Here is a 23068-nt window from a genome sequence, read left to right as displayed (position 1 = left end):
GTTTCAGGCTGAGACCCTTCGTCAGGACTAACCGAAAGGAAAGATAGTAAGAGATTTGAAAGTAGTGGGGGGAGGGGGAAATGTGAAATGATAGGAGAAGACTGGAGGGGGTGGGATGAAGCTAAGAGCTGGAAAGGTGATTGGCAAAGGTGATACAGAGCTGGAGAAGGGAAAGGATCATGGGACAGGAGGCCTTGGGAGAAAGAAAGGAGGAGGGGGGGAACACCAGAGGGAGATGGAGAACAGGCAAACAACTAAATATGTCAGGGATGGCATCCCCTCCCCCCACAACTTTCAAATCTCTTACTATCTTTCCTTTCGGTTAGTCCTGATGAAGGGTCTCGGCCCGAAACGTCGATAGCGCTTCTCCCTATAGATGCTGCCTGGCCTGTTGTGTTCCACCAGCATTTTGTGTGTGTTGTTATCAGTAAGACTAATTAATTTATTGTGGACTTTCGGAAGGAAATGTCGAAAGAACACATGCCAGTCCCCATCGAGGGATTGACATTGGAAAGGGTGAGCAGTTTCAAGTTCCTGGGTGTGCTCATCTCTTAAGATATATCCTGGACCCAACATATTGATGCAGTTCCAAAGAAGGCATGACAACAGCTAAATTTCATCAGGATTTCAAGGAGAGTTGGTGTGTCACCAAAGACTCTCACAAATTTCTATAGTTGTACCATGAAGAACATTCTAACTGATTGCATTACTGTATGTAGGGGCTGCTGCACAGCTTTGCCGAAAACTGAACTCAGCCAGCTCCCATGGGCATCAGCTTGAAAAGGCAATGCGTCAAGAAGGTGGCATTCACCATTTAGGGCCCTCCATCTTCCAGGACATGCCCTATTCCCATTATTATTATCATCTAAACAGAAGATGCAGGATCCTGAAGAGAGACACTCAAAGTTTCAGGAGCAGCTTCTTCCCATCCTTCATCAGATTTCTGAATGGACAATGAACCCATAAACACTACATCACTATTTCTTTTCTTTATCTCTCTCGCTCGCACTTCTTCGGTTGTCCATCGGAATCCTATGATGACGTCCACTCCTTTAACAGTGAGAACTTTGATGACTATACAGTCTTATCCTGGACCCACAAGTACTATTGCAGGTGGGACATGTATATGTGGTAGTAGTGGTGGTAGTGATGGCAACCATGGCTGCATGAAGTGTTACGGTCAGCAGCAACATCCTCAGGTCTGATCTTGCACTTCCTTAAAGCATTCTTCATTTGATCCTTTTGCGTTTCTTCGGCCCTCCAGTTGAGCGTCGACCATGATGTAGCTGGCCGTATAACACTCTGTAGGGGAGCCAACATGCGGGCATCCTTATCACGTGCCCCAGCCACTGCAACTGACGCTGGGTGATCATGGCCTCAATACTTCTGCAGTTGGTCTTTACTAGTATTTCAGTGTGAGGCACCTGCTCATGCCAGTAATTCCCAGGATGCGCTGAAGGCAGCTTATGTAGAAGCGCTCCAAGGACTTGATGTGACGGCTGTAGGTTACCCAAGCTTCACAGCCATAAAGGAGGGTGGTGACACAGACTGCTTGGTATATGGCGACCTTTGTGGAGGGATGAAGGCTCCTGTTTTGAAAGACTCTGCGTCGAAGTCTCCCGAAGGCAGCTGATGCCTGTTTAATGCAGCTCTGGATGTCATTGTCAATGCCGCTATCCTCAGAGAGAATGCTCCCCAGATATTTGAAAGATGGCACTACTGACAGCTTTTCATCACCAACAGTGAAGGCAGGTAGGGTGGGTGGGACACGAGTACTCCATTGGCAAATCACTTCTGTCTTGGTGGTATTGACGGTCACCCCATCCTGCTGTACGCTCTCACTGCCGCGGCAAGGACAGTCTGAAGATCCTCCGGTGTATGGGCTACAAGAGCACAGTCATCTGCATACTGCGGCTCCAGGACCGGTTCTCTATGGAGTTTGGTGGTTGCGTGGAGCCTCCTGATGTTAAAGTGGTTGTCACCTAATCTGACGTCCACTGCCACACCACTGCTATCCTCAATCTTGTTGTGGAGAAGCTTGATAACACACAAGAGGAAGATGTTAAAGAGCACTGGTGCTAGCACACACCCCTGCCTCACCCCTGTGCATACAAGGAAGGGCTCGGACTCTTGTCCTTCTATGGTCGCCTGAGCAGTCATCCCATCATGGAACTGGCAGAGGATGTTAACAAATTTATTGGGACAGCCAAACCTGAGGAGGACATCCCGTAAGAGCTCTCTTTGTACAGTGTTGAATGCTTTGGAGAGGTCGACAAAGGCCATAAACAGGTCTTGATGTTGCTCCCGGTATTTTTCCTGAAGCTGCCAGGCTGTGAAGATCATGTTGATTGTGCTCCTGTTCTTCCTAAATTCGCACTGCGATTCAGGCAACATTGACTCGGTGATGTTGCTGATGAGCCTCTGAAGCATCACCTTAGCCAGGACCTTTCCAGCAACAGAAAGGAGTGATATGCCTACTATTGCCGCAGATGGCCTTGTCAGCCTTGTTCTTCTAAATAACAATGATGTTTGCATTCCTCCATTGCTGTGGGATGTTCTCATCGGTCCAGGCCTTGATGATGTACTGGTAGAGGGTGCGCATACACATGTACCCCTCCGTTCTTCAGTAATTCGGCAGGGATATTGTCAGTGCCAGGGGACTTATTGTTCTTAAGGGAATGGACAGCTGATAGAACCTCCTGGAAAGTTGGTGGCAGACTGAGATCGTGGATGGGAGGAAGTTCAGGCAGTTCATCCATGATGGTGGGGTCTGCGTCAGAATCCTGATTAAGCAGGGTGTTAAAATGCTCAGCCTACCTCAGCAGAATGGTATTCTGATTCTTTGACCATCTGCTGTTTTCAGGGGAGTAACACATCAATTTATTGGGCCGTAGTTGGTTTTGACAGCATTGTAAAAGTTATGCATGTCATTATACATACCCTCTCCCCCCCTCACCCCTCTTTATATTTTTTTATTATTATGTATTACAATGTGTTGCTGCCGCAAAACAACGAATTTCACCCCGTGCACCAGTGATATTAAATCTGATTCAGCTTTAATTAGAACTGTGTTGTAAACTAAGGACAGAGTGGTTAGATTAAGAGCAATAGGGAGAATCAAAATTACAAATAAAAGGAAGTCTGGCAATATTGTTGCAAATTAAAGAGGAATGTTTCATAAAGTAGTCCTCTTATTGCTAGTTGTTCTACATTGCGAGCAAGAATAAAGTGCACTAAATCCAAATAAGATGTAAATTGATAATTTACTTTTATAAGGAGTATTTGGGGCCAGAGGTGACAGCATACGATGGAGCAAAAGGAAGTTTGTTCATTTCCTTTAAAACATTCATCTAAAAATGCAGAAAATGGAGGGAGTATGCAAAACTAACTATAGTAAACAAACATTTATGTAACTACTGCCTGAAAGGGTGGCAAAACCAAAATTGATAGTTATGTTGAAAGGGCAATTGGCTATGAGGAAAGGGCAGCATAGCAGAAACGAGTGCTAACATGTGGACAATTTTCTAAATTGGCTCCTGCCATTGAACTGTGATTCTTTGCAATAATTTATTATCTTTTCTGTGATGGATGCCCTGGACCATATACAATATTCCAACAGCAGCTAAATAAGATTTTGAATGAATATGAGATCATTGTACCTTTATATTCCATCAGTCTAAATTTAAGATTCGGGGTTCTCTTTATACAGCGGTCTATTCTTCAGAGATCATTGCTTTTTTTTGGTTTATGCAGGTATAAATGGCTTGGGTATACAAGAAATAGTCCAGTTGGCAAAACTCTGGGATGTTTTAAACGTTGAGTTAGATGGTACAGTATTAGTCATGACATGGGAAACTAGTGAAATGCACAGGTGGAAAAAAAAATCTGCATTGAACTGCATTTGACCTTTCCTATCCTGAGCCTCTCACAGTCTGGTTTTTGTATTTGCTTATTCCCTTCTTTCCCCATTCTACCCCCTTCATCCATTTAGGTATTAACAACAAATTCCTGTTTTATTGGTGCTATTTCTAATGACAGATTTAGACAAAAAAACTGCTGAAGTTGAAAATCCTATAATAAAATTAGTAAATGCTGGAAATACTCAGCAAATCAGGTGGTGCTGTAGAAGGTGAAATTAAGTTAATTTTTCAAGACAAAAGATCCTTTAAGTTTTCTTTAAATTATAGAGTGGCTGATGTGGGGTAGAGTAGATAGGACAAAAGAAATATTTCTGAAAGGATCATGAGGATGATTTATTGAACTAATTAGTTTGGTATGTTAATGTAATTTGAGATGAAATGAATATATAAGCTTAAAAGCTGCATGAGGAAGGCAGTTGGGAAGAGTGAAAACATAATGAAATGAAATGCAGAGTTTTAAAGAATGCCAAGCAGATATGGCCTGGATTGTGAGAAGAGGAAAAGCTGAGCTAAAGTTGTACTCTATTCCTTTCCATAGATGCTGCCTGACCTGCTGAGTTCCACCAGCATTTTGTATGTACTCTGGATTTCCAGCATCTGCAGAATCTCTTATGTCTAAAGTTATAGGTGACAGATTTACACATTTGAGAAGATCAAGCACTACATTTTTAAAATTTTTATCTTTGGAAAAATAATTCTTAATTTTGATCATACACCTTGCCATTTAGAAATTCATGAAGATTGATTTTATTCAATCTATCTACTTGTGGTTGGTAATTTTATCATTATTAGATTTATTTTTGCCAATAAAATATGAGCAAATTTCTAAGAAATTAATCTTTGTTCTGACCTGTTAAATATCTTCCTCTTAGGCAGATCTTTGATGGAGAAGGTGACTTGCTTCTGTTCTGAGTAATGAGGTGTCTAATTGGACAATCTGTAAACTGCCAGCCCTTTTATGCATGAGGTAGTAGATGGCTGAAGGGATGGGGAAATGCACACTTTATTATGAAGTTCTCCTTTTTTCACATGCATACACATGGCTCCTGTGTATTCCCAGTTACTGTTAAATGTACTGTATAGTGGTAGATGCTGGTGTTGCACTCTAGTGGAACCATATTTCAAAAGTAGAGGAGAATGTGAGGTTATCCACTTTGGGAGTAAGAACAGGAAGGCAGATTATTATCTGAACGGTATAGAGTTTGGTAAGGGAGTAATACAAAGAGATCTCGGAGTCCTTGTTCATCAGTCACTGAAGGTGAATGAGCAAGTGCAGCAGGCAGTGAAGAAGGCTAATGGAATGTTGGCCTTTATTACAAAGGGAATTGAGTACAAGAGCAGGGAAATCCTCTTGCATTTGTACAGAGCCCTGGTGAGACCACACCTGGAGTATTGTGTACAGTTTTGGTCTCCAGGGTTAAGGAAGGACATCCTGGCTGTAGAGGAAGTGCAGCGTAGATTCACGAGGTTAATTCCTGGGATGTCTGGACTGTCTTACGCAGAGAGGTTAGAGAGACTGGGCTTGTACACGCTGGAATTAAGGAGATTGAGAGGGGATCTGATTGAAACATATAAGATTATTAAGGGATTGGACAAGATAGAGGCAGGAAATATGTTCCAGATGCTGGGAGAGTCCAGTACCAGAGGGCATGGTTTGAGAATAAGGGGTAGGTCATTTAGGACAGAGTTAAGGAAAAACTTCTTCTCCCAGAGAGTTGTGGGGGTCTGGAATGCACTGCCTCGGAAGGTAGTGGAGGCCAATTCTCTGGATGCTTTCAAGAAGATAGATAGATAGGTATCTTATGGGTAGCAGAATCAAGGGATATGGGGACAAGGCAGGAACCGGGTACTGATAGTAGTTGATCAGCCATGATCTCAAAATGGCGGTGCAGGCTCGAAGGGCCGAATGGTCTACTTCTGCACCTATTGTCTATTGTCACTGCCAAAGAGCTATTGACCCAGAATAAAATTCTAAGCCACCATCTGGCTTGATTTTCTAGTTTACTGCTGCCTGTTTTTTTTCACTGGTTCCCCTTCAGCAATCTGATACAATTTGTCAACAGTATTTAGAGTTGCTAGTTTATGTGACTTGTACTATTTTCCTTAATCTAGAATCTTGTTTGCCTTTACTGATTTTAGCAAAAGCTGTTTTCGTCTCTGTACTGATGTAACAGTCATGCTTTAATTTCTCAGAGATTCTTAATATGTTTGGTTAAAGGCTTCAATCTCTTTAAACCAATATTCTGAGTTGCCTTGCAATTCAAGAACATTGACCTGTTCGCACTGTCTTGTGTTTTATACAAGTGGTCTTGTGTTTTATACAAAGTAAGCAAGTTCCAGGTAAACTTATTATCGAAGTATGTATATATCACAACATACTACCCCGGGTAGTATTATGTGGATTGTCACCTTGTCGTGGTGGAGAGCATTGCATGCTCCTGAGATCCCGAGAGCGATGCTATCTGGAGCTATGCTCCTGGTAGGGTCACCCATGGCGGTAAGGTCGAGGGTGAGGTCTCTGACAAAGAACAATCCAACCAAGACCTCAACGGTAGAACAGGTGGACGAACTTTGAACTCAGCGGCTGTGAAGGTGGATGAAGGCTGCAACAAATCCATCAGCTCCAATCGTCGTGGTTTCCATGTCATTGGAATCAGTTGGTTGATTTGTGAAATATTGTGTGCTTCTTGGAGTGCAACATAAAGTACACGTTAAACAAATACACGCACAGGCATCTTCGCTCTGTAATAGATCAATGGAACGAAGACCATCATCCTCGACCTCGAGGGATAGCCACAACTACCCTAGGGTTCATTTTCTTGCAGGCAATTACAGTAGAACAAAGAAATACAATCAAAACAGTAATAAAGACTGGCAATCTATCAATGTATAAAAGACAATCTGTGCAAATACAAAAAACTAATAATAAACAATAACTACTGAGAACTTGAGTTGTAGAGTCCTTGACTGAGTTCATAGGTTTTGAAATCAGTTCAGAGTTGAGGTGATTAGCTTATCCATGTAGGTTCAGGAGACTGATGGTTGTAGGGTAATAACTTCCTGAACTTGGTGAATGGAAGCTAAGGCTTTTGTATTTCCTTGATGGCTGCAGTGAGAAGAGAGCATGGCCTGGGTGGTGGAGGTCCCTGATGATGGATGGTGCTTTCTTGTGGCAGGTCTGCTTGTAGATGCGCTCAGTGGTGGGGATGGCTTTTCTTGTGATGGACTGGACTGTATCCACCACTCTTCATAGGCTTTTCCATTCTTGGGCATTGGTGTTTCTGTACCAAACCGTGATGCAACCAGTCAGGATATTCTCTGCTGTGCATCTATAGAAGTCTTTCAAAGCTTTAGATGACATGCCACATCTGTGCAAACTTCTAAGAAAGTAGAGACGTTGGTATGCCTTCCTTGTAATGTCACTTAAAGTCTGGTCCCAGGACAGGTCCTCTGATATGATAAGCTAAGGAATTTAAGAACTTTTCCACCTCTGATCACTTGATGACTGGCTCATGGACTGACGCTTTCTTGCATCCATTTTGGTAATTTTTCTTCACTTTTGTTTATAGCAAGTATAGCTTAGTGGTCCTCCTGTATTCATCAGTCTATGAGTCAGTGAATTTCTCTGAATGCCTGAGTGACATTTTTAGAATGGGTATTGCAACTGCAAAGATGCTTCAGTGCTCTGATGGTATGTTTGGGGTTTTGGTGGTCCCAGACTTGTCAGATGTTGTTCATGGTGAAATGTTATTTCTATTAATACCTTAGCAATTGTTAATTTTCTTTTTAGACATTACACAGTGTTGATAGATATACCAATAAACAAAGTAGCTCAAAGGGGAGCACAGAACTGGGATCCAGGTAAGTAGAAAAGGAATGCAGTGAACATTACTTGGTCAGCCAGATGTTGAACAAGTGGTATTTCTGAATAGTTGGGTAGTGGGTCATTGGAGTTTTACTGTACTCAAATTTTCAAGGTAATGTGTCCAAATTTATGAAACCTGATAGGATTGTGCCAGGTAGTTTCAGTGCAATCATCAGCACTTTTTGAACTTAAGTGCCCTAACAGTGCATTTACCTTCAGCTCTGTTCCTGGGCTCTGCACTTAACTGAAGGCTTCAAGCACTTTACACTTAACCTGCACAGTTTGCTTCATCTTGGGGCTTAATTGTTTTGTGGGAGAATTGCAGCAAGTGTGTCTTTAAGCACATTGAGAGTCAAATGTAAGTACTACCAAAAGTATTCAACAGGAAAGTGCTAATATGCACCATCTTGCCAGGCATTATAGATTATGTAAGTGACTTAAAATCATTATCAACCAACATTAAACTTTTGCACTCTTTTTGCAGGATTGGAGTCTTCAGTACAAGAAGGCTAACAAGTCATCTGAGAAGAACAAGAAAAGATTAAGTGCAGGAAGTGAGAGTCGACTTACAAATGACATCTCTCCTGAATCCTCCCCAGGTGTTGGGCGTCGAAGAACTAAAATACCCAAGAGTTACCCTCCCACAAAGCATGCTTATCGTTTCTCTGTTCCAGACTCTGCAGAACTTGAGAGGGTGAAACAACGTATAAACTGCAGTGACTTGGATGAGGTAAGGCAGTAGTTTTTAATTTGAAAATTCAAGGTATAATGAAGACATACATGTGCTTTACATTTAGAAAGCAATCACTGTAAATACTGGCCTTTATGGGGAAACCTTACAAAATTCCAGAACCACAAGAAATGAGTGAAACTGATTAAATTAAATTCTTGTGCTCTCTGCTGAATTTCAGCCCATCTGAGAAAAATGCTTAAGAAATGTAAGTTGCCTATTTTTTTTATAACCTTTAACAGTCACACTGTGAATGATATATTTATGTAGAGTAGTTTATAATTTTTTTAATTGGTGTTGTGCAGCAGTTAACTCACATCTTTGGAATGAGAGTCTTAGTTGTGGTACAATCACATGCACCTAGGTGCTCTCTACAGTTACCTGATGAGGTAACCGTAGTCTTTGGCCAGTAACAGATGTCGTCAGATGGTGCCCAACCTTCAAGGAGGGTTTTGACCCTTAACCACTACGCTGTCCAGTTGGCAGAACAGCAGTAGTGGCCAAGTCACTGCCCATCTGCTGCTGACTTACAGCTCAACTTCTCTCTCCTGCTCCATATCCAGCAAGAGGTTCTTTCTGCTTTCTCCCCATTCTGCGAGCTGCATGGTTCTTGCTCTTTTCATCAAGGCCCAGGGCAGACAGCAACCTTCATGCCGAACTTGCCGGGAACTCTCTATAGCTGACCCCGGGGTGCAGACGTATCTGCAATGCTAAAATAAATTTTAGGCATTCCTTTATTTGATCAACTGAATTGTTTCTTATAACAAAATTAAAACCATAACCTCTTATAACAAATTAAAACTTTTTTAGAAGTTTGGGTCTGAAAAAATAGGTATTAAAGGATTTCAGTCTATTGCCATTCATATCACAGAATGTCTCTTGATTGTGTATTTCTTTATTGCTGTATGGAAATGCTGTATTTGCTCATCTTGCATTTTTGCTACAGTGAAAGAAGTGTATTTACAGGACACAGGTAAAATATGATTGTTATATTGCTGTGGTTAGAGCAATGTTGTCCAGGTGTTAAGTGTTCCATTTAACAAGAAATATTTACTTAACTATGAACGAGGCATCTTGAGTATAAATTGTCAGTCTTAACAAATGTCTATGACTGAAAAGTATGAAGGAGTTTTGCACCTTTTTTAAGAAAACTAGTGTTATTACTTTAATAAGAACCAGAGCAGGCTATTCGTCTGAAGTTGTGTATCCAGACACCATTTGCAGCTTCTCCCTATGTTGGTGGGGATGACCTACTAGGAACAAGCTGCAGTGGTCCTGTCTCTGGCACTGAGGTTGGACCCTTGACTAGGAAGGGGAGGAGGGAAGAGAAGAGAGCGGTATTGATAGGGGATTCTATAGTCAGGGGGGCAGATAGGAGATTTTGTGGGGAAGATCGGGAGTCTCGGATGGTATGTTGCTTCCCTGGTGCCGGGGTCCGAGACATCTCAGATCGGGTGCAGGTTATTCTCAAGAGGGAGGGCAAGAATCCAGATGTTGTGGTCCATGTAGGGACCAATGACGTGGGTAGGATGAATGAGTGGGTCCTGTGTAGGGAGTTGGGTGCGAAGCTGAAGAGCAGGACCTCCAGGGTAACAATCTCAGGATTGCTACCTGTGCCACGTGCGAGTGAGGCAAGGAACAGAAGGATTATAAAGATTAATACGTGGCTGAGAGGATGGTGCAGGAGGGAGGGCTTCAGGTTTGTAGATAATTGGGCTTTGTTCCAGGGAAGGTGGGATCTGTTCCGAAGGGACGGATTACACCTGAACTGGAGCGGTACTAACATTCTTGCAGGGAAGTTTGCTAGTGCTTCTTGGGGGGGGCTTAAACTAAATTTGCAGGGGGCGGGGATCCAGAATGTGAGAGAGGATAGCGAGAGGAAGAATAAAGGACAGGTGGGGACTACACGGTTCCGGAATATTAAGTGTGTAGTAGAGAAAGGTGAGGCGGAACAAGTGATAAGGAGGACACATGTACAGAGGGATGGTCTGATGGAACATGGAGTTAAATGTGTTGAAAGAATAAGTAAATTTAGGAAGGACAACAAAATTCTAGGGGCGTATAGCCCGATGGGAGTTCGGGGAGCTGGGTTAAGCACAATAGGCAGCGATTCAAACAGAGAGAGGAGAAATGGGTTAAAAATTCTATATCTGAATGCACGAAGTGTCAGAAATAAGGCGGATGAGCTTGAAGCCCAGGTGCGAATGGGTAACTATGATGTTGTTGGGATAACGGAGACATGGCTGCAGGGAGATCAGACCTGGGAAATGAATGTACAAGGGTATATGTGCTATCGTAGGGACAGAAATGTGGGCAAAGTGGGTGGGGTGGCCCTGTTGGTGAGGAATGAGATTCAGTCCTTTGCAAGGGGGGACATAGGGTCAGGAGAAGTAGAGTCTGTGTGGCTAGAACTGAGGAACAGTAAGGGCAAAAGGACCCAAATGGGTGTTGTCTACAGGCCACCAAACAGTAGCATGGATGTTGGGTGCAAATTGAATAGGGAGTTAACATTGGCATGTGGCAAAGGTAATGTCGCAGTAGTTATGGGGGATTTCAACATGCAGGTGAACTGGGAGAATCAGGTTGGTGCTGGACCACAGGATAGGGAGTTTGTAGAGTGGCTACGGGATGCATTCTTGGAACAGCTTGTACGAGAGCCGACCAGGGACAAGACTATTCTGGATTTAGTGTTATGTAATGAACAGGATTTGATAAGCAATCTTGTAGTAAAGGAGCCATTAGGAGATAGTGATCACAATATGATAAGTTTTTATCTGCAATTTGAAAAGGATAAGGGCAGCTTGGAGATGTCAGTGTTGCAGATGAACAGGGGAAACTATGGAGCCATGAGGGAGGAACTGGCCAAAGTTGACTGGACGGATAGCCTAGCAGAAAAGACAGTGGAACAGCAATGGCAGGTATTCTTGGGAATAATGCACAAGGTGCAAAATCAGTTCATCCCCCAGAGAAGGAAGGATTCAAAGGGGGGAAAGGGGCCACATGGTTGACAAAGGAAGTCAGAGATTGCATAGCATTAAAAAAAAGGAAATATGACAGAGCTAAGGTGATTGGGAGGACAGATGATTGGGAAGTTTTTAAGGAACAACAGAACTTAACTAAAAAGACAATACGGGGAGAAAAAATGAGGTACGAACGCAAGCTAGCCAGGAATATAAAGGAAGATAGCAAAAGCTTTTTTAGGTATGTGAAGAGAAAAAAAGATAGTTAAGAACAATGTTGGGCCCTTGAAGAATGAATTGGGTGAAATTGTTAAGGGAAACAGAGAAATGGCAGAAGAATTTAATGAGTACTTTAGATCTGTTTTCACTAAGGAAGACACAAGCAATCTCCCAGATGTATGGATGGGCCAAGGACATAGGGTAACAGAGGAAATGAAACAGATTGACATTTGGAAGGAACCGGTGATGAGAAGACTGATGGGACTGAAGGCTGACAAATCCCCAGGTCCAGATGGTCTGCATCCTAGGGTACTAAAGGAGGTGGCCCTGGAAATTGCGGATGCATTGGTAATCATTTTCCAATGTTCCTTAGATTCAGGATCAGTTCCTGAGGATTGGAGAATGGCTAATGTTATCCCACTTTTTAAGAAAGGAGGGAGGGAGAAAACAGAGAACTATCGACCTGTCAGCCTGACATCGGTGGTGGGGAAGATGCTAGAGTCCATTATTAAAGATGAAATAGTGGCATATCTAGATAGCAGTGATAGGATTGGGCCGAGCCAGCATGGATTTACCAAGGGTAAATCATGCTTGACTACTCTGTTGGAGTTTTTCGAGGATGTAACCAGGAAGTTAGATGGGGGAGATCCAGTGGAGGTAGTGTACCTCGATTTTCAGAAGGCATTTGATAAGGTCCCACATAGGAGATTGGTGGGTAAAATCAAAGCTCAGGGCATCGGGGGGAAGACATTGACATGGATAGAAAACTGGTTGGCAGATAGAAAGCAAAGGGTAGCGGTGAATGGGTGTTTCTCGGAATGGCAGGTGGTGACTAGTGGGGTGCCACAGGGCTCGGTATTGGGACCACAGCTGTTGTACCATTTACGTCAATGATTTGGATGAAGGCATTGAAAATAACATCAGCAAATTTGCTGATGATACTAAGCTGGGTGGCAGTGTGACATGTGATGAGGATGTTAGGAGAATTCAGGGTGACTTGGATAGGCTGGGTGAGTGGGCAGATACTTGGCAGATGGCGTTTAATGTGAATAAGTGTGAGGTTATCCACTTTGGGAGTAAGAACAGGAAGACAGATTATTATCTGAACGGTATAGAGTTGGGTAAGGGAGTAATACAAAGAGATCTCGGAGTCCTTGTTCATCAGTCACTGAAGGTGAATGAGCAAGTGCAGCAGGCAGTGAAGAAGGCTAATGGAATGTTGGCCTTTATTACAAAGGGAATTGAGTACAAGAGCAAGGAAATCCTCTTGCATTTGTACAGAGCCCTGGTGAGACCACACCTGGAGTATTGTGTACAGTTTTGGTCTCCAGGGTTAAGGAAGGACGTCCTGGCTGTAGAGGAAGTGCAGCGTAGATTCACGAGGTTAATTCCTGGGATGTCTGGACTGTCTTACGCAGAGAGGTTAGAGAGACTGGGCTTGTACACGCTGGAATTAAGGAGATTGAGAGGGGATCTGATTGAAACATATAAGATTATTAAGGGATTGGACAAGATAGAGGCAGGAAATATGTTCCAGATGCTGGGAGAGTCCAGTACCAGAGGGCATGGTTTGAGAATAAGGGGTAGGTCATTTAGGACAGAGTTAAGGAAAAACTTCTTCTCCCAGAGAGTTGTGGGGGTCTGGAATGCACTGCCTCGGAAGGTAGTGGAGGCCAATTCTCTGGATGCTTTCAAGAAGGAGCTAGATAGGTATCATGGATAGGGGAATCAAGGGATATGGGGACAAGGCAGGAACCGGGTACTGATAGTAGTTGATCAGCCATGATCTCAAAATGGCGGTGCAGGCTCGAAGGGCCGAATGGTCTACTTCTGCACCTATTGTCTATGTTCCTTAATAACATTTAGTACATTATTGTTAACAAATATAGGATATTAATTAAAACATCATTTGCCACTTATTAAAGGCAGTTCAGATGCTGCCTCTGTATAAAGGAACTACTTCTAACTACTTCTGAAAGGCTTGACTGCAATTTTGAAATAGTCCAAGAGCACATCTCCTACAATTGGGTATAGTTTATAACTAGTTTGTTTGAACTCTCCAAGAATTTAGCTCTTGTACCTTAAGGTTAATTTGTATGAATTTGTTGTATAGACGTCCAAGCAAGTCATGGAGTTATATAGAGAATCAGACCCAACTCATCCATGCCAACCAAGTTTCCTACTTGAGCTAGTCCTAGTTGCTTGCATTTGGCACATAAATCTTTCTTATGCACATGCTAGTCCAAATTCTTTTGAACATTGTATTTTTATTTGCCTCTATCACTTCTTTTGGCAACTTATTCCATATACCCACCATCCTCTGTGTGGAAAAGTTGCCCCTTGGGTCCCTTCAAATGTCTTTCCCTTAAATATATGCCTTCTAATTTTAGACTTCCCTACCCTATGTGAGAAAAAGACTGACCTTTTACTTTATTTGCACCCTCATGATTCTAGAAGATCATCTCCTCCGTGTCAGTATCCTATGTTCCACCAGGAAAATGTCCTAGCCTATCCAGTCATTCCAAACAACTCATCCCTTCCAGGCAAACATCCTTGTGAATCTCTTCTGTAGCCTTTCTAGCTTAATGACATCCTTCCTATAGCTGGGTGATCAGTGCAATCTGTACAGTCTCGCCAAAGTCTTGTACAGTTGTACTCTTGTACTAAATGCTCTGACCAATGAAGGCAAGTGTGTCAGATATTTTCTTGACTACTCATTTTACCCATGTAACCACATTCAGTGGGGTATGTACTTCTGGATCTGCGATGTGCTCCATTGCTCTGGCATTTACTGTAAGTCTTAACTTACCAAAATGGATTAGTGTCCAATTACCCAGAGCTGCTCTCATGCAGAGTAACAAAGAGGTTAAATAGTTGTAAAATAATTTCTACTCCTTTTATCTAATTTTGTAGGCTAGCATTCCATTTTAGTGTGTTTGTGCTTGTCCTTAAACACAGAATCAGATTAGAAAAGGGAAGATACCAATTTGTAAACTTTGTCCCATCTCTTGTAGAATGCCTGATTCAAAACTGTTCATTATTTCTTAACTGGGGAGGTACTAAGAATTTGCAAGCTGTTATCTTCTTGCCTTGTAAATTATCCAGGAAATTAATTGATCAAAACAATGGGTTGTTACTTTTCTAAATGTGGTGATCTGAGTACAATAATACATGGATATTCTTGCTACTAAACATTGTGATGTTTGATTAGAGGAGCATTGGGAGTGACTCTCATGGCAGAGCCATGGCTGCGAACAACAAACGCCCACCTGTCGAAAATAGGAAGCCATTCAACTTTCTTCAGCAGCAAATCAATAGCAACAAAAGCAAGGATTCTGATTTAAATCCACAAAGACAAGAAACCAAGTTGGTTACTTCAGGAGTAGATTTGTTTGCATCTATAATAAACAAAGATTCGTTGCAAGGGGATCAAGTCTTCCTTGGGGATATCAGAGGAGAATCTGAAATAGAATGTAGTCAGGTGAGAAACTGGATTTTTTGTTTTATTATGATACCTAATGGTTTGTAGGTGGCAAAATGTACAAAAAGCAATTTTCATACCAAGGCAAATCCTGCTGATATTTGAAAGCATTGCTAATATATTCTTCTGTGAAAATTTGGTGTAATTGAACTGATATGAAAGAATGATTTTTTAATTAAGTTAAACAGCATTTTTTGTCAGGTATGTTTGAGATGAACTATCTCAAACATACCTGACAGTGTGACCACATGAAAGAATTTCTAAAGTTGCGTATAAAATGATTCTACTTGCCACAATTAGCCAGCCAGTGGTGTAGTGGCATTCACACCGGACTTTGAGGCAAGTGGTCCTGGGTTCAAATCCACTGGCTTCTTGCACACTTTCCATCTGTGCTGGGTTGAATGTCAAGCTGGCAACTCGGCCTCATAAAAACAGACAAATGCTAAAGAAGCAGCAAGGTTGCCACCCGATGCACTACAAGGTGTGGATAGGAACAACTTGCCACAATTAAATGTAGAAACAAACTTTTGAAATCTGTAACAACATTCAATTTCCTTAGCTCTCCAAATTTGTTTTCTGCAGTTTTTCAAAGTTAAATTCCTCAACTATATCAGTCAATATTCAGCCATTGAATATTGCTGGTTTCCTTGGAAGTGCTGAATATCACACAAAATCTTGCCAATAACAGTACATATTGTACCTTTTTTGTAAGTATTTTTCTGGAATTACAGCCTACTTGTAAATTGTGGTCCAGTGATGCACTTGTTTTATCCACTTTTTACCTTTGGGTGTCCTGAAGCAAAATAAGCTTAACAACATGTTTTTGATGTATGCTACAGTATTGTAGCAGCCATTTTGCACACAGCAAGATCTCACAAGTGGCAAGTAAGTGAAGCCAGATAGTTATTAGTTGAGACGTCATGAATAACTGATGCTTGTCTTAAGATTAATGCTGTGGAATGAGAGAGAAGGTAGATTTTGGTTTGGTATCTCATTTGAAAATTACCATTTAACAATACAGCCTACTCTAGTGTCAAATTAGAACCTTCCACTGAATATATAAATAGAACATCAATTTTGTTCTGGAATCGTTGAAGATTCTAGTACAGGGGTTTTCAACCTGGTGTCCATAGACCCCTGGGTTAATGGCAATGCTCTAGGGTATAAAAAAGTTCGGGAACCACTGTTCCAGAACAAAATTAATGTTGTGTTTGTATTTTTGAACAGGATCCACTTATCCCAAGCTTCAAATTGTTAATTTATTGGGTCAGAAATGATATACCATGGAATTCCACATTTGAGAATTTTGTTTTGTCTTTGAGATAGAAAGTTGTGGTTTGAGCATGCCATCTTAGCTGATGTAAAGGTTCAGCACTAAATTGTATGGTTCTAGTTGACAAGTCAATAGCATGTCATTAGGCACCCAGTAACAAAATGCAGGAGTCTACAGATATCCTGTTCAATTGTTATCTCAATCACTAAAAAATGGTTCTCTGGTCAGTTTGTTGATTATTGCAATTTGTAATGTAGCTGCAATATTTTCATACAACAGTGATCACAATTTGAAACTAGTTAATTTGTTCTGGTATGCTCAGGAGATCCTGAGGTTGTGGAAGATGTGTAGAAGTATTTTCTTAAGTATTTTTGTTCAATCACTTCTATTGTCAGGCCTGTGTATCTTCTGCCCAATGTTGGGGCTAGAAGATAGTATCTGGGGTGAGTGGGCTCTTTGATTATGCCAGCCAATTTACCAAGGCAACGTGAAGTGCAGACAGAGCCATGGAAGGGAGGCTGATTGCCATGATGTGCTGAACTATATCTTCAGCTTTCTGCAGTTCCTTGCAGTCATGGGCAGTATAGTTGCCATGCCAAGTTGTGATGCCTCAGGATAGGATACTTTTTATGGTACATCGATTTTTTTAAAAAATGGTGATCGTCAAGGGAACATGCCTTTTTCTTTAGCTTCCTGAAGAAGTAAATGCGCTTCTGAGTTTTCTTAGCCATCATATCAACATGGTTAGACCAGGACAGACTATTGGTGATGTTCATTCCTTTGCAGAGTTTTTTTTAATGCAGAATAGTTTTTATGCAGAAGGATTGTTGTTTCCTCCAGCTAGAGAGTCCAGAGTTGGGGTGTTGTCAGTTTGGGGTACCTGTGTTCATAGTAGTTCTGATTAATTTGAGTTTTTTGATCTTTGCCACTCTTGCTGACACTGGGTAAGGCAGCTAAAATATTTCTGATATGGAAATGCATCTAAATGTGTACATGCTATACTGAATCCACAGTAAAACAAATTATACAGAAAGTGGTTCCCATATTTGTATTAACAATAGGTTGTGAGCAGACTTATCCAGATTCGGGATTACATCAACAAGGCTCGATGCATGCGGGAAGACCTTATGGAGAAAAATGAAAGATCTGCTAACGTTGAGCGTTTGACTCACCTGATCGATCACTTAAAAGAACAGGAAAAGTCATACATGAAATTTTTACAAAAGATGCTGGTATGTTTTTGGAACCACCACTTAATTATTTTATTTGTGGTCTTCCAGATTTGAGTATTCAATTTGATTTCATTTACCATAAAATCCAGAGCAGGGCATACATAGTCTTTCTGTTTCTTGTATCTATATTTCTCTTGTTGAACCAAACTAAGTATGAAGCAATTCACTTCTCTGATATCTCACCAAGGACCAAATAATCTTCTGTGTTTATAGTTTATAATTGTGCAGGTAATTTGTGTTTGCTGCTTTTGCATTTGAATGCATAGCCTATCGAGTTCTAGCTAAATTCTTCAAATTCATAATTTGTGATTTACAAATGGTTGAGAGACAGAAAGTGAATGGCTGAACTGAGCCACACTCCAATAGGAAGTTACTGAAAATTGTTTGTAAATAAATCCTACACCATTGTGTCAAATTATTGAATCTGATAAATGGAGTCAGAGTATACAAGTAAAGGGGAAATCATGATTTGTGTATCATTATGGTGACAGTGCAAGATTTAGCTTGGGTTGAATTGTTATTGAACAGGTTTGAAATTCATAGAAATTTGTCAGGTATGTGAAACTTGAGGAACAAAGGCAGTTTTTACTGCTGGTCATATTTCCACGGGAGCATTAGGACTATAGGGGTTCAAGGGATACTTTGATAATTGTGAAATAATTTGTTTGAAATAGAGGGTAAGTGACAAATTTAATGCTGACATTGAGTGGAGAGAGGGATTAAAACATTTCTTGATTTAGTAGATTGTAGAAAAAATGGAATATTATACCAATATCTGTAGATCAGGCAAGGGAACATTTTAAGCTAAACATTAATTTATGTTTTAGATATATATCAGAGATTATTTGTTGTGATACTGATGCTAAAATATTAGATTTTAATTCCACCAATGAAACTGCAAGGTAGTGTTGAATTGATCGTTTCTAAATTGAATATCTAATGTTCTTATTCATAGATATTTTGATCTTCTTTGCTATATTACAACTGGAGTATTTTACATATTAAATGTACTTTTAAAAGACAAATTTGATTATAATAAGGTTTGGACTCCTGATATTTTTCTTCGCTAAAACTATTTCAGGCTCAAGAGAATGAGGAGGATGAAGTTGGCACAACTGACTCTGCTGTCGGATCTGGTTCTGTCGCTGATAGCACTTCCCTAAACTTAGATGTTCAGTCTGAAGCATCAGATGCAACGGTAAGTTGATTATAGTACAAATAAAAGTTTGATTACAAAAGCTGCTTTTGTAAGGTAAACTTTCATTTATACAGATAGAAAATGTTAGGTACTGGGTTTTAAGTTTTGAGACATTGTTGTGAATGTTATCCTCAAAATTATCCTCAAAATTATCCGCACATTAAAGTTAGAGCAGAATTTGTTTAAAAGCTGTTTGTTTTGGGTTTCATTAGCATTTTAATCATAAATGTCTTAACTAAACTGTTTGATAAAGGAGGCATCTCGTAGTCTGAGAGTTCGGCCCCGCATTGAGGACAAGCTAGGAAATACAGCACAGGGCTCTTCAATAACATCAACACCAAAAGGGGAAACTGACAGGCTTGGTCTGAATGACAGGCGAGTCTTTCATAGTGGGAGTAATGGCAAGGAGCATGGAATTTCCTCTAAGGTACCATTTCATTGCATAGTCCTTGAAACTTGTAATCTGTTCACTTTCTATTCTGTGATCAACATTGTTTTTGTGATGTTTCATTTTAAATTAATCCCATTGTTTCTTTGGTACTTGTGATTCCTGGCAGTTGTTAAAAATACTTGTAACTGTAATAGTTGAATTAAATAACTTTAAGATTTAATATTTCTTGGGGTGGGAGAAGAATTTGGAACAACCTTGATTCAAGGTTGTGTGCTTCATGTGATAAATGGAACCAATCATGTATATCTTAGTTTGAAATTTTGTTTCAAACTGAAAAATGGGCTTACTATTAAGGTCTATCATTAAAAACTCTTAAGCCCAACCAAAGCAATAATTCTTTTATTATTATTTCATAAAATACTAGTTTGCTGTGTTCTGCTTAATTTGCTCTTCCATCCCCCCAACATCTCCCCCCACCCTTAAATGTTTTAATTTTGTCTGTTAAGTTGTTAAGTGCAGTCTGCAGTTTTCATTTTCAGCCAGCTAATCTATTTATACTAAATTATTTCAGGAGAATCTGAATGTTCTTCATGAAATCTTAATAGCTGTGGCAGATATTCAGGTGGAACCTATATTTACTATTTTGATTGTATGTGGAATCCAAAGTTTCAACGGGGTGACATTTGTTTGATTCTGTCCCTAGAAGCAAGTTTAACTATGTTGATCTCTTGATGCATAGCATCCAAGTAGATTTTAAATGTTATTGGGTGTTTGACACCATTTTGTGATGCTCTCAGATTTTACTTTGAGAGAGGTTGGTTATGTTACAATAATAATGTGCAAAAACTTCATATGTATGTGTGTTGAAAATGAGGGAAGAATATCTGTTGATCATGTTTTGAATCTTTACATTTTTTAGAAGATTGAAAGGAAAAATTTCATTTGCAGTTTTGGTCACCCTATTACAGGAAGGATGTGGCAGTTTTGGAGAAAGTACAGAAGAGGTCTATAGGGATTCTGCCTGGATTAGAGGGTATTAGCTCTAAGAGGCTGGACTAATTTGGATTGTTTCCTCTGGAGTGTTGAAGGAGATCTGATAGAAGTTTGTGCAATAGTGAGAGCTATAGGTAGAGTCGGAATCTTTTCAATCAGAATCCCAGGACAGAAATGTGAATTACTACATGCCATAGCTTTAATGTGAAAGGGGTAAGTTTTTTTTAACACCAAATTGAGGGTGCATTAAATGTGTTGCTGGGGGATGGTAAAAATAGATATAGTCATGGCTTTTAACAGGCTTTTACGTAGGCACATGAATATAGATAATGTGCAGACAGAAAGTATTAATTTGGCATCATAGTCAATATGGATATTGTGGGCCAAAGGGTCTATTCCCATGCTGTACTGTTTGATGTTATAAGCTCTTAAGAGTGACTGATGTGTTGGTGTAACAAGGGTTGAAAGGATTTTTCACTGAAGAGTGTAGAAATATGGCTTTATAGCCTTTGGATTTAACTATAGAACTTAGCTATGGACTGTTTCAAGCCTGGCTGCAAAAGAAGGTTTGAGCATGGGGCTAGCAACTGCATCCCGTTTTTGAAAACAGCAACAACAGCAGCAGTGACAACAACTGGTGAGCTGTTGCTAGTGGTCTGTGTGCCAGTAGGGGTAATGGGTTTAAATATTTAAATACAGAGGACTTTTAAGACTGAATTTAGGAGAGTGACCCTCTTTGAGGTTATGGATCTTTGGAATTCCCTATCCAAGTGATCCTTGGTTGTTCAGAATATTCAAAACTGATAGATTTTCACGCACTTGGGAAGTAGGCTTGTAGTGGCAGTGATAAAAAGTGGAGGTAATGTAGAAGGCATGACTTGATCCGATTTGAATGGTAAAGGAGAGTCTGAGAGCTGTATTGCCAATTTTTGCTTTTCAATTAGGTGAGATATATACATTTTGCAGATGGATAAACCTGCAGTTGTTAGAAATCTGAAAATTTCCAGCAGAAAATTCTGAAAACACCTAGCAGGTTAAGTAACATCTGTAGAAAGAGAAACAACAGAGTTAATATTTCATCAGACCTAAAGCAATAGTACAGCTCTTATTTGCTTTGCTTAACAGCTGACGCGCCATCGTGATTGTCAATATCACCTTTGTGAGAATCAATTTTTTAAATAATATCTTTGTAAGACATGAACAGAAATGAGCTATTTGGCCAATTGTGTCTGCTCCGCCATTCCATTAATGTTGATTTACTATCCCTTTCAACTCCATTCTCCTGTATCATTTGACACCCTTACTAATCAAGAACCTGTCAACCTCTGCCTTAAAAATATCCAATGACTTGGCCTCCACATATGTTTGTGGCAATGAGTTCCCCAGATTTAACACCCTCTGACTGAAGAAATTTTTCCTCATCTTTGTTCTAAATGGATGTCCCTCTATTCTAAGGCTGTGGCCTCTGGTCTTAGACTCCCTCACTACAGGAAATATCCTTTCCATATCCACTCTATCTAGGTCTTTCAATATTTAATATGTTTCAGTGAGAGCCTCCCTTCTGATGCAATAACACTTTCATTCCTGGGATCATTCTTGTGAATCTCCTTTGAACCCTCTCCAATCCCACCACATCCTTTCTTAGATGGGGGTCCAAAACTGCTCACAATACTCCAAGTGAGGCCTCACCAATGTCTTGTAAAGCATTAGCATTACATCCTTGCTTTTATATTCCAGTCCTCTCAAATTGAATTCCTGAGCATAAAAAAAATCATGATGAAGAGCAGAGTTTTAATTTTCCTAATCTAATAATAATTTCAGAGGAAATTCTACCCAGGTAAAACAACACCAAAGTTTTTATTGTGCTGAATTGTCATAAGCAATAGGAGTTGTTCATTCTGGATAATGAATTAGTGAAATTTGAATTTGCCAGGACTGTCCTGGCATTTGTGACATTTGTGAATTTGTCCTTTGTTTTGTCATATTGTAAATTGGTATTATACTAATTTAATATTATAATCGGGACTTAGTTTATGGAAGAAGCATATTTACAAGTCTCTCAGGCTTTCTGTATCTGGGGAAAAATTATTGTTTTTTGCTCCATCTAAAAGGACACAAATAAAAGTATCTTATTGATTTTGATTATATTGTTTACATTTATGGGTTTGAAATTCTGTAGCAATTTTCCTGTTCAGCTGTAACATTGTGTTTCACAGCATTTTTTCTGACGAATTTTAGAATGATAGCGTGACAACATAGAAGGAAGCCACTTGGTTCATAGTTTATGTGCTAGCACTTAATCCTCTGTTGTCTCCATTTCCTCCTCTGTAAATTGTTATTGAATCAGCTTCTCAAACCCTTTTAGGACAGTGTATCCTGGATCATAGATAACAGCTTGCAGTATCTATGAAAACCATAATTTCCTCAAGTCTCCTCTTTCTGGTTAATTTTGCATGCCATTCATATAGATCTATTTATTACAACAGTACATTGAAGTAGTACTATATAGAGCGAGGTTTTTAAAAAAAAAGTGTCGAATAAAGTGCTACAGCTACAGAGCAAGTGTAGTGCAGGTTGACAATAAGGTGCAAGGTCATAACAATGTAAATTGCGAATTCATGATCCATTTTTTTCATACTATGGAGCCATTAAGTAATGTTATAACAGCTGTGTAGAAACTGCCCTTGAGCCTGGTGGTGCATGATTTCACTTTTCAGGCCTTGCTATCTTTTGTCTGATGGGGAGGGATAGAGGAGAAAATATCTGGGATGGGTGGACTCTGATTATTCTGGCTTTCTTACTAAGT

At 40.3% G+C, this 23068-nt stretch overlaps 1 protein-coding gene across 4 annotated transcripts in view; it reads left to right on the top strand.

Annotated features, from left to right (window-relative positions):
• The window catches only part of pcm1 (pericentriolar material 1), a 112138-nt gene that overhangs the window by 5112 nt on the left and 83958 nt on the right, over positions 1–23068 (top strand). For 3 of the 4 annotated variants that reach the window (XM_073064560.1, XM_073064561.1, XM_073064559.1), the window contains exons 3-7: positions 8270–8515; positions 14906–15175; positions 17510–17680; positions 18762–18878; positions 19132–19305. In XM_073064560.1, the coding sequence (XP_072920661.1) occupies positions 8270–8515; positions 14906–15175; positions 17510–17680; positions 18762–18878; positions 19132–19305 (978 nt within the window). The remainder of the gene's footprint in view (positions 1–8269; positions 8516–14905; positions 15176–17509; positions 17681–18761; positions 18879–19131; positions 19306–23068) is intronic. The other variant, XM_073064562.1, reaches the window with a different exon arrangement.

The sequence above is a fragment of the Hemitrygon akajei genome, chromosome 13, assembly GCF_048418815.1.
Source record: "Hemitrygon akajei chromosome 13, sHemAka1.3, whole genome shotgun sequence".
NCBI classification, from domain to species: Eukaryota; Metazoa; Chordata; class Chondrichthyes; order Myliobatiformes; family Dasyatidae; genus Hemitrygon; species Hemitrygon akajei.
This window is presented reverse-complemented; position numbering and strand designations above follow the sequence as displayed.